This window comes from Lepidochelys kempii, chromosome 10 (assembly GCF_965140265.1).
Source record: "Lepidochelys kempii isolate rLepKem1 chromosome 10, rLepKem1.hap2, whole genome shotgun sequence".
NCBI classification, from domain to species: Eukaryota; Metazoa; Chordata; order Testudines; family Cheloniidae; genus Lepidochelys; species Lepidochelys kempii.
This window is the reverse complement of record NC_133265.1, coordinates 71,776,053-71,788,834: the sequence shown is the minus strand read 5'-3', so window position 1 is coordinate 71,788,834 and position 12,782 is coordinate 71,776,053. Positions and strand designations below refer to the sequence as shown.

The following is a 12,782-nucleotide window of genomic DNA, read 5'->3' as shown; positions in this document are numbered from 1 at the left end:
TCAGTGGCACTGTGTTGCAAGCTGCATTTGGTCTGTCACAGAGCTGGGTCAGTTGCATCTGAATTTGGCCCTCTTAGAGTTTGCACCATGCACGGTTGAGGTTGGAGCTCTGCCCCAGCTCATTCGGGACGGAGAGTTCTCCGATGGTTCAGTTCTTGCACAAGCACACAAGATGAGGACCCAAAAGCTGATTGCAATCTATTCCCCCTCTTTCTCTTCCTCTAGAAACCATTACCGCCGTAGGGCAGCCACAGCGGGAGGCGCACGAGGGAAATCCTACTACACGCTCACCTTCACCGTCACGTTCCCGCATGGGGAGGATGTCTGCTACCTGGCCTACCATTACCCCTACACTTACTCTGCACTGATGGTAATGTTGGCCTGTCCCAGGAGGAGACTGATGGGAAGAAGGGCGGGGAGCTGTCTTGATTATGAGTAGTATTTGATATGTCACATATGCTGCCATTTGTAGCACTGCTCACAGGATGCTAGCTATTTTTCAGGTTTCAGAGTAGCAGCCGTGTTAGTCTGTATCCGCAAAAAGAAAAGGAGGACTTGTGGCACCTTAGAGACTAACACATTTATTTGAGCATAAGCTTTCGTGAGCTACAGCCTGTAGCTTGTGCTCAAATAAATTGGTTAGTCTCTAAGGTGCCACAAGTCCTCCTTTTCTTTTAGCTATTTTTCATAATGCTTTCATTGCCTTGTCTACAATGGTCCCTGACCTCTCTGGAGGTCAGGAAGGAGTTGAAGGATAGCCATGAGCATGAACTGCATGGAGCAGGCTGCGATTAAAGGCCAATATTTTTTTTAGTATTTACCAGCCAACCCAGACATGTCCAGCATCCCATCCTTAGAGTGCGGGCTGCTCTGGGCTAATGGCAAGCTAGGAGGAAAAGACTGACTGCTTCTCCTATGTGGCTAATCCTTTTCGGCCATCATGTAACGACTTGCTATTTTCAGAGCTGCACCATGCAATGCTGAGGTGGAGGGCCTGTTTCAGATTTACTCTGTCAGCTGTCACTCTGCTCCAGTTAGACGCTCCCAGCTGGAAAAACAAACCAACCCAAAGCATAAGGCTTTACTGTCCCAAAGCTATGTTGAAATGGATGTTAATGTTCCTCTGGGGCAGGAGAGATTCACTCATGTGGCTCCCTAGAGCCCTTCATTGGCCAGCTTGTGAATGGTGTTGGGAGGTCTGGGGAAAGCTGTATCCAGCTCACCTTTTGAACCGTACTGGTGGGGGAGCCCTGGGTGAGGCTTCTAAAGAAGGGAAAAATAAAGGGGGAAAATGGAGGATCCCAGGCAGCACATCACTTCCTCATTAAGCACGAGAGAGAAACCTTTCCAAAAGTGAAAATACCGGGTGTTCAGGCTACCTCTGCCCCCCTTTCGTCAGCCCCCTTTAATTGTCTTGCCATTAATGCCTTCTACCCAATCCCTGTTGCTATGGGCAATTGATGGATGGACAAAGCTATTTTGGGCCCCTTGCTGACTATTTCTAAAGCTCAAACCTTATTAAATGTACCATTTTGCCCTTGCACAAGAATGGAGGAGAACATCAAGGAGAACAAAACCTCCTGTCTTATGTAACACAAGCCATGTCACTGTGTGTGACTAGCCCAGCGTGGTAATGTTAGGTAATGTTAGTCCATGTTAGGTTCATTCCCATTCCAAACCACAACACATTAGTTGACTGCTTCTCATCCCACTACAGATGTTCAGAAAAGCTGGATTCAGTACCTGAGATCCCTCAGGTCAAGCCCTGGCTGTCCAAAACATGCGTGCAAGCCAATCTGCACCAGGCCCATGGGACCCAGTTACTTCCATGAGCTAACGTGGAACGCAGAGAGAGCTCCAGAAGTTGTACGTGGCATATACTTAAGCAGTTAATGCAAAGGCAGGTGTGTGCTGCAGCCAGCAGGAGAGTAAGGGACTGGGAGACCGAGGGATGTGAGGCCTACTGAACTCTTTATTACTGAAGTACTGTACCTAGTCATGATTTCAGTATGTATTGATTCCTTCTGTTGGTATGCGGGCATGCAAGGCTTTGAGAGTTTGTACCCTGTGGGAATCCCTGAGTATCTCACCTGGATGAATAGAATCCAAATGAAAGGATGTTGTTATTCTTAGATTCACAGGGCTAAATCCTGAAGTACTTACTCATTCCTTCCTCATGCTTACTCAGGTAAAATGCTCCTTGAAATCGATGAGAATTTTGCCTCAGCAAGGATTGAATGAATTAAAACTGAGTAAAGGACATCAGGGTTTGGACAGTGAGTGTTAGAGGTGGAAAAGAGCTGATAATTAAGTCCAGATGGTGGCCAAAGTAGGATTACTGCCTGCAATATATTCTCCAGAGAAACTTTGACCAGGCTAATTTAAAATGACGTTAGTGATGGGACTTGCACATTTCCCTTTGGAAGATTATTATACTACTGTAATTTGCATGACGAACAAATTCTAACTCAGGTCGGTGCACCAGTAGGTTTTATTTTAGAGCATGTGTCTGTGGGTGAAATATGTCTTTTCCTACAGACAAGTAATAAAGTAAATGTGATTAGTAATCCAAGGTCATTTGGGAAGATGATAAACTTTTATGTGGAGTTAGTGATTTGAGAACATTTCTAATAATATCATATATTTTTAATAATTGCAGACATATTTACAGCATATATACAGAGGAATTTATTTTCAATGGATACACTCACTAGTGCATTGCTTTTTGACCAGTACTAATCAAGTGTACTTGATGAGTAATTCATTTTTTAAAAATTGCTTTGTTAAATGTTTGCATGTGAAGCTATAATGCAACAGTCTGTTGTGTGTTATCTATGGTAGCAATGGTTTCACTAAGTTGCACTGGTCACCATAGCATATAAGAAATTGATTGTAACAAATCCTTTATATCTGTGCAAGATAATTAAATAGGTATAATAATTGCATTTTTACTCTATACAGTAAATTGGTTTATGAAGTAGATCATCATAGGTATCCAACTGTATTTGTTCATCTAGACACTGGATGATTGGGGTGGAATCAACAGATTGATCTAAGGCCTGGTGATAAGATTTGGAGTCTTTTGTCTCTAGGTCACTGGCTGAAATTTAGCCCAGGTTGGTAGAAAGTTGTTACCATCTGGTGGCTGCTGGGTGTCCTGTGTGAACTGAGTTGATGGGTTTTAGCCACGTTCCTGGTGGGACAGGTGTCCATATTGTAATGAACCTATTAGGGCATTGACAACAAACATCTTGAGGGAGGTAGTTCTGGCTGACGAAAGAATAGGGTAAAGGAGTGGCTAATAACAGAGGAAATGACCACCCAGATTGTAAGGTGAGGGCACAGTTTAAATGCCTGAGACTGAAATATAATGAGTTTTCAAACAGTATGAGCTCATTTGTAAAGCTGGTACCTTGCTTCTTCTCAGTCCCACCTTGACATCCTGGAAGAAACCAGGAACCCCAAGAAGGTCTACTACAGACAGCAGACACTGTGCCAGACTCTGGGAGGAAACCCATGCCCACTGCTCACCATCACTGCTGTGCCAGAGTCTAAAAGTAGTGAGGACCTGGAGCAGTTCCGTAAGTACCTACCTAAGATACGCAACTAAGGTATTGGCTACTTGTGGGCCTCATAGATTATATGGCACTTTTCATAAGAAAAAGGGATGTAAACCGCGCTTCCCTTGGCCAAATTCCAACTCGTCATTCCATTCTGTCTCCACAGATGCTCACCTTAGATTCAGCTAGACACAGCATTTGTCCTCACTTTCACTGTTAACCCATGGAGTAGTGTTTGCATGCTTCGTGCTATTAAATATTTAAGCTGCTATGTTGCGCCACAGAGGTGGCTGCAGTGGGTGAAAGAATTCCCGTGTAAGATTTGTGAACTTCATAAATGGCTTTGGGATCTTTTGGGGAGGCAATGTGTAATGGAAATGTACATCTTTATATCACTGAGATATCCAGCAATACAATTCTATGGAGGTTTTGGTTTCTGAATTTGAACCATATCAGCTGTCTGCAGTAGTATATGTGTGGGAATCCCACTGACATCAACACTAGATCCGTACATAAAGGGAGCACAGAAATATTAGCGTCGAGTACTACCATGTGGATTGGAGAAGAGAATTTTGCCTTTCTGCTTTCTTCCCTTTCTAGGGCTGGTGAAAGTTATGGGTTCCATTTTGGTTCCAGTTTATAACAGAGTGATTGTTATTATTGCTTTGGTTCAGTCAATTAGCCACGACCCCGTATGAGTCAGGTATTTATTTGGCGCAATCCGATTTATTTGCAGGGAAGGAACATGAAGTCCTGTTTCCCTGAACATAGTAGAAACACACAGCAGTCAGTTTCCTTGATCACAGTTTCCAAGCCTGCCTTTATAGCCAGTCCTGGTCCCCAGGCAACTCTGTCCTTCAGCTCCCTCTCTCGACTATGCCCATGACTTCTTCTCTTGTTTTCTGCCACTCTCACACACAGATGTACACAGCTTGTCAATCTCATAGTCCCTGCATTTGCAATCAGTCTCAGGGAAACCCCTCCAACCATACAGTTTACCTCTGCTCATGCTTTCCCATGTGGCCTCATGCGTTGGGTGGTGGCTTCCTGTTGTGTCAAGTTATTGCTACATAAAGGAGTATTTAATTGTGGCTTCCATTTAGCCTGAATGAAGGGTGATCTAGCACAGATGTGTGATTGTCTACAGCTGAAGGACATGCATGATGGTGGCCATTAACACCTTCCAGTGTCACAACACTGCAAAAATGTCAAACCAAACAGTTCTGATTTTTTTCTGAATTTTTGTTTTGTTTTTTCCCCCCAAAATTAACAATCTGATGAAATTGACATACATTCACGAAGCATTTCAGTATCGCCATTTTCCACTTCAAAAATTTTGGCAGAAAAATCTCACCGAACTCTAGTAATGAACTAATTGAACTGTCAAAATAGTATCCTCTGAACTCATTTGGAAGCTGTTTGGGGCAGGGATGGTGGGCGCAAGACTGAGTCATTTTTTTTGTATGTCATGGGCACATATAGCACGCTGTATGAATGACAATAATGACAGTATTATGTGATAGAAAATATTTGTTTTATCTAATGAAAGAGCAGAAAAACACCATACTGTGTTTTGTGCCATGGGCTGCCTCCAGACAAGCCTGAATTATCATGTATTTGTTTATTTCGTTTAAGCAGCTTGGTTAATAATGGCTTGGGGAGGCACTGAGCTTAAGTTTTGCTGCTTTGCGTTGCTTTGGTCAGCAGTTGTTCCTCAGTCTACTTGGCTTGTGTGAGAAGCCCTCCCTACTCTGAAGTAGTTTGGCTGATGCTAAAAATCCAATATTTTCCACTATTTTGCCATGCTAGTAACCCAGCCCAACAAAAGCAAATGCATAAAGAGCTGAATCCTGCAAGACCCAGGGGAGAAGACTTCATGGGAATGACTTCCATTGCTTGGTGCAGACCCTGCAAACATACGTTCTGGCTCAGGAGGTGATGTGGAGCTGCATTCTGGGAGGAGTCAACCCAGGGAGGAATGACTAGAAGTTGTTGATGGCCTTTGGTCTTTTCTTTTCCTTTCTAGGGCTCTGGGCTATTCATGTCTCCAAGAAGCCTTAGTGGTTTTGCTTGCCTTTCAAATTTTTGTTTTCTCCTTATATATTTTTTTTTCCTGAGAGATTTTTCAACAACATAGATCACATACAGTTTTTCAGAGCTGTGTAATTGTTGGGCATGATCTTGCTTTAATACCCTATAAGCCTTCTCTGTTTTCTTTATTAGAGACACAGGGGGTGGGGAAGAAAGAGATTGCTTCACAAGTGTGCACTGGACAAACATAGCAGGGTGCTAGGAGGGATAGGACCATCTGTATGGAAGGATAGATTTGGTGGGGAGGAGTTACTCTGAACACAAGGAATATTGGTATGTAGGCGGGGGTGAGGCAGGGAGATACAGAAAATCAGTGCATGACACTCCTCTGTGTTAGCAATGCTTTATTTTCCTTTCTCAGCTCTTTAGATCGGTCTTGTCAGGCTTTTGATTAATGTGGTCCAAGGATGGTTACATTTGTCTGAGTTAAATTTATTAATGTGCAGCTTGTTAATGAGAAGCACAAGCCATGCATGTTCCCAGAAGTTGCATATTCACAGCATGTTGAAGGAAAAGGGAGTTGTGGGTTTTTGTTTAAAACCAGGTCTTCTCCCTCCTGCTCAAATTATGAGGGCCCCAACGCTCATTTCAGCACAGTTACCTTTGTCCTCTCCCTTCCACCTCCCTGTTGCCTGCTTTTGCTATCATGCTGGTTTTCCCTTGTATTATTATTATTACTGACATGTTAGACAAGAAAGACAGCAGAGGCTGGACAAGTTTGATTTTAAGGAAACCAGAGGACGGTGGGTGGCAGGGGCAAAGTGCTGTGCTTTGGGTCCCTTGTGCTTTGCCATTCGTAACCCTTTCCTCTATCTGGAGTCCGAGCATCCCCTGGATTATGGCCCTGTGCCCCTCACCCTAACTGTAAGGCCCCTGCTTGCCTTCTGACAAAAAGAAAACCACTTGTCCCCCATGCTGCCAGCATGTGGGATGCTCATTCAAAGAGCAGGAGGATTCTTTGTCTCGCTTGTCTCCTTCTTCTACTCCTTCCCCCTTCCACCCCGCTTTTTTGCTTCTCACAAAGAGTTGTTCTGTGCAGACTCAGCCTGCCAAATTATGCTAAAAGCTTTTCCTTGGAAGACAGTAGCAGTTCTTAGAATAATGTAAAAAAGCGGGTTTCTGTAAGCTCCCATGGGTGCGATGAGCCACTGCACTGCACCTGCCGTGGGTTTGATGTTGTCACTTCTGAGTGGTTTTAAAATTAACAGCACAGAGGGGAAGAAATATAATGGTTGTGAGAGAATCTCCCCTCTGGAGTCTTTGATCCCAACTATTCCGACCCTAGTCTTTCACTTTACTGGGTGGAGGGAGGAAGAGTGTCTCCTGAGGGGTGGTGGTGGGGGGTGTGTGTGTGGGGGGGAAAAGATTCTCAAGTGAAAGAAGCAGCAGCAGGAACAGCAAAGGGCCAAATCCTGAGAGGTGCTGAGCTGCTGCAGCTCCCAGTGAAATCAAGGGGAGTTTCAGGTGCTCTGCTCTTCTCAGGTTTTGCCCTAAGTTACCGCCCCAAATGAAGAAAACGGTCCTCTACCCACCCAATAGTGGGAGCACAGCATGCACCCATGCTCCATGCTCGTTTGCATATTCTGAGCCCATAGCATTATACATTTGATCTGCCAAGCAACCTGTCAGGCATGGAGCTCATCAGCCACATGAAAGCTGTTGGAGATGCCCTTTGCCAGGCTGAAGTGGGAGCAGACAATGGGCTTGCCGATGCATTGCTATCAGGTGTCCAGGATTTTCAACAGGGATGGTGCATCTGTCTGTCTAGTTACTTGTATAACCCTCATCCCCGTAGTAACTGAGCACCTGGCAGTCATTAATGCATTTATCACAACATCCCTGTAAGGAAAGGAAATATCATTATTCCCAATTTTCAGATGGGAAAATGAGATTCAGAGAGACCCAGGGTATGTCTACAGTGCAGCTGGGAGCATGCCTCCCAGCCCTATAGACAGACTTGTGCTAGTGGGGCTCAAAGTAGCATGCTAAAAATTGCAGGGTGGACATTCTGCCCCAGGTTGGACATTCTGCCCCAGGTTGGAGCACATAACATACAGATCAGAGAAGTTCATACACAGGAGATGTGCTGGAATTAATTTTTTCCCCACCATCTCTTTCTCTCTTGTTCAGTTGGTGATAAGTAATGGTAGGAAGGAAACTAATAACCTCAAGTAGTCCCTTTACAGGAAACATGTATCTGAAGAAACCTTGGGAAAGGGACATACACACAGTAACTGCCATAATCTACCAGTCAGAGCTTCTAGTTCAAATTGGTTGTTTTTCCAAGCAAAGCTGAAATCTTTTTTGTCAGGCGTGTTACTGTAAGTAGGACCCAATGACTTCACGAAGGAATGCCTGGGTGAGATACCAGCTGATTAGCCCCTAGGGACCACTGGAAGTTATGGTAAATAGCAGAATGAATGGATGGATTAGCCCTCCAAAGATCTGTAATTAAAAGATCCATTCAGTTACACCCAGGTAATGATGAAACTTTCCTCTGTAAACTAGAGCAAGCACATCAGTGCCTTGTCACCACAATAGATGACTAAATTAAAACCTAGAAATGTAAGGAGGCTGATGAATTCATGGCAGCTTAGGTTGTGTTGTGTGGAGGGAGCTGAGCCTTTCTTCCAGTGGATTTAATTGGCTCATTGTTAGAGTGGGGCAGGAGCAAGATTTTGTGCATTTGGGGATTTTTTTTCTTTCCAGAATGGAATGAAAACAAAAAAATTTCCTGTGAAACAAAATTTGTTTGGGGTCAATCGAAATGCTTTGATTCAATAAAATCAAATCATTTTCCTGGAGGATAGGTCCACTAATGGCTATTGGCCAAGATGATCATGGGTGCAAACCCAAGCTCTGGGTGTCCCTAAGCCTCTGAGGGTATGTCTATACAGCAAAGAAAACCCTGTGGCTGGCCCCTGCCAGCTGACTTGGGCTTGCAGGGCTTGGGATATGGTGCTGTTTAACTGCTGTGTAGACTTCTGGGCTTGGGCTGGCACCCAGGTTCTAGGACCCTGCAGAGGTCCTAGAGCTCGGGCTCCAGGCCGGAAGTCTACAGAACAATGAAACGGCCCTGCAGCCTGAGCCCCATCACCCCGAGTCAGTTGACCGGGCCCAGCCGTGGGTGTTTCTTTACTGTGTAGATGTAGCCTGACTGCCAGATGTTGGGACTAGATGTCAGGGGATGGATCACTTGAGAATTGCCCTGTTCTGTTCATTCCCTCTGATACATATGGCATTGGCCACTGTCGGAAGACAAGATATTGGGCTAGATGGATCATTGGTCTGACCCAGTATGGCTGCTCTTATGTTCCTCTGATTTTGACCTTTTAAAACTTTTACAAATATTTGTACATTATAAACAATTAATTTTGTTGCAAACATGGTTTTGAAATGAAAGATCAAAAATATTCCTTTCTGAACATGTCAAAATGGATGTTTTGACATTTTTAAACACTTCCTTTTTTTTCCTGAACAAAATTTCATCAAAATAGACCTGGTTTTGAAAGGTTTTGATTTACACAAAAACGACATTTACATTAAAAAAAATTTTGGATAAATTTCAGAACAGCCCTACTCGCTATGCACAGCCCTACTCTCTCCTAGTTACGATAACCTATTATTTTCCTGGTCCTTTGATCTCTGAACTATAATGGGTGTATAAATTAATCCTGGAAAGGTGTGGGTAATAATAATACAGTTCCCTTTTATATTGTTTTTCATCTGAGGATCTGAAAGTGCTTTACAAACATTAATGAATTTAGCTTCACCAGCCCTCTTTGAGGTAGCTAAGCAATATTTTTTCCCATTTTACAAATGGAGAAATTGAAGCACATAGAATTGTAACAAAGTCACAGAGGAATTCTCTGATTGCAACAGCAACTTTTCAGTCCTGGGCCTGAATTGCAGTTGTATTCCCAGCACAGAGTAGTAACCATTATAATGTCATGGGACTCAATTCTGCACCCATTGAAGTCAATGGGAGATTTGCAATTGTCTTCAACACCAATGGGATGGAGGCTGATGTGAACCACTAGTGGTTGCTTATGGTATTGCATGCTAAATATTCAGAAGGATGTCTTCATACCTGGACATGTACTTGTGGCTTCTGTTAATGCTGATTATGTAGTCTGTGACTAGTATTCCGCCCAATCCTTGTGCACGGTGATTGCCTTCTCATCAGCATGTGCTGCATCAAGAGGTTGAGTTGCAGGGGTAGTTTGTTTAAAGTTAAATCCAAATGTCCCTGTTAGTTAGCAGCAGTGGCAAGGGAAGTGGGCAAAGTACATCAGAAGCTAATGGATGTATGTCTGTAATAGATGATATGCTTGGTAGGCATTCCCCTTCTCCTGGACTGGAGAAGACATTAAGGTTAACAGGGAGAAGCAGCAGCATCTGCTTGTGTTTAATTAAGTCTTTTGATGGGGATGGAGGGCACTCTTGTTTCATAAGTCCGGTAGGACACTACAGATATAGGGATGACTTATAGGGTAGGTATATAAGGATGCTTATAGTCTTTAAGGTTTCTGTGTGCTCTCCCAACTGGATAAATGGAGACTGATCAGATGTGCTTATTTGACCTCTTCTTCTTAGAATACAGCCTCATTGAGGTATCTACAGATCTTTCTGATCAACATCGGTGCACTTCCTTATGTGCGAACACAAGCTAGTTAGATGGCGTATTAGCTGGTTTGATTTTTTTTTTAATAAAAAGAAAACAAGACACTTTATCTTCAAGTACTAATGTTCAACTAATTTTCAAGAACAATTCCTGAGTGAAGAATAGCAGAGAGACCACTTGTACAGGATACTGGGAAATAATGATTGTGTGGAAAATGTACACAGTTTAATTAAGCACATTGATTAAATCAATATGATTCAAACAGTTTAGCGCTCCAATCAGTTTAATCTCATTAAATGTAATTCAGGCCTCAATAATTGATTAATAATGCATTATATTTTATGAATTATTGACTCCAAGTTATTATAACTGTGCTGGCTCTCTGCGTGGTAACCGGCGCTGCATATTAATTATGAAAAGCTGTTGCACATTTCTTTTTAATAACTTTTTCAAAGCTAAAAGAAAAGGAATACTTGTGGCACTTTAGAGACTAACCAATTTATTTGAGCATAAGCTTTCGTGAGCTACAGCTCACTTCATTGGTTGCATCCAATGAAGTGAGCTGTAGCTCACGAAAGCTTATGCTCAAATAAATTGGTTAGTCTCTAAGGTGCCACAAGTACACCTTTTCTTTTTGCGAATACAGACTAACACGGCTGTTACTCTGAAACTTTTCAAAGCTGGAGATGATGTGTCTCCTAAGAAAGCAGGGATCAAATCAGATAACAGCTTCGCTGGGTTAGCCCACCCCAAAGGAAAATGTGCTCCTCAAATAGGGCTCTAATCTGACAGCTTTAATAGAGAGAGGCAGAACACCTGCTTGTGTTAGCAAAGAGCTTTCCAGTGGCTGGAGGAGTTGGCCGTAGAAGTCCTGCTGGAGCTCAAACTTGAGGGCACAGCGCTGTGCCACTCTGAAATAGTAACAATTCCCAGCACATCTGTCATCCTGCTAATGACATCTGTTCATTAGACCTCATCTTCCACAAATGTATGCAGTACCGCCAACGCCACTATACCCTTAGGCCCCACCCCATTCCATATGCCTAATGTTCACACTGAAAACAATCCCATTTCCAGAAATTCCTTCGGGAAGTTCAGTGGCCAATGGTGGAATGTGCTGATGGTCTCATAATCCAGTGTCTAGGACATAAGTTTATGTCACCGAAACCACTACAACTACTGACACCCTATGTGACACTTCAGGAGAGAGATCCCAGGACTGAATAGAGAGTGAATGCTTCCCTCACCCCCGGAGGTGGTCCCTCCTAAGTAAGGGGTGGGGGCCACTGGCCGGACGCTACTATTGTCCATGTTGCACCTGTTCTGTAAGGAAACGAAGAATTTCTGTTTTCAGGACTGATTGTCAGTCTAGCTGTTGAGGTATTTACATGGGGTCTCATCATTATAGTCTTTCGGAACCTTTCACCAGCATTAAATTTCCTTAGAAATGTATTTTCAGTGAACATGTTCTGCTTCCACTCTTCATCTCTTTCCTCTCTTCATTCTTTATTTCTGAAGATATTTCCCTGGAAAAAGAAAAGTTGTTTGTCTTCCTAATTTTCCATAAACATTCTGGGCCTGATTCTGCCTTCCCTTAAACTGGATTTTGAACTGCTATAATTCCATTGTTCATTGGCGTTACTCCTAATGACAATGCTGCCAGTGGCAGGAAATTGAAGCAGTCCTTACTTTGGACACTACACAGGCCCCTGGCTTTAGATGACAGTAGGATGACCAAATGTCCCAATTTTATAGGGACAGTCCCGATTTTTGGGTCTTTTTCTTATATAGCCTCCTATTAGCCCCCACCCCTGTCCCGATTTTTCACATTTGCTGTCTGGACACCCTAGGTGAGAGGAAGAGACAAACTGTTGTGAAAACCGCAACTCCATTTTCATGCAGATGTCCTGAGTGAAAAAGAGCCCGTTTCTGCATAAAACTGGGGCTCATCCCAAGTTGTTACAGAATTCAGAGCCTGATGTTTCTTTGCACAAATAGCTAGTTCATCAAACACTTAAAGCTGAGGGCAGGGGCATGTTGCCGGCACAGAGTGCCCGAGGCAAGCAACAGCGGGGTTCGTTGCCCGGTATGCGTCGCGCCAATGACCACAAGGGGGTGGAGAAGCAGAGAGTTTATTTGAAGCTTCAAATAGGGACACAGGGAGACTGAGCTGTCTCAGATCCTGCGCGCCAAATGCAGGTTACACCATACAATTTATACCTTTTTTCCTACTTAACTACACAAGCATATACAACCAATTACCTGTTGCCCCGTACAATAGCGCAGCCAATCATCTAAAGCAGCCAGTTATATTTTTCCTCATTAGTATTGTTCAAGCCTTGCCTTATTTGGTTATACTTGTTACTAGTTTTTGCTAAACATTCCTTCCGTATGCACACGTTTACCCGGCTGGAGCTGGTTTTGGCTAGCGAGCCATTTGCAAACATGTCTATTTGTGTGCTAGCTTCCTCATAGTGTTGCAGGTTTACAGAAAGTTCAAGGAATGG

General features: G+C 43.5%; 1 protein-coding gene across 1 annotated transcript in view; it reads left to right on the top strand.

Annotated features, from left to right (window-relative positions):
* Positions 1 to 12,782, top strand: part of AGBL1 (AGBL carboxypeptidase 1) — a 354,690-nt gene that overhangs the window by 76,800 nt on the left and 265,108 nt on the right. The window contains exons 14-15 of the mRNA XM_073304655.1: positions 226 to 370; positions 3,428 to 3,581. Of these exons, the coding sequence (XP_073160756.1) occupies positions 226 to 370; positions 3,428 to 3,581 (299 nt within the window). The remainder of the gene's footprint in view (positions 1 to 225; positions 371 to 3,427; positions 3,582 to 12,782) is intronic.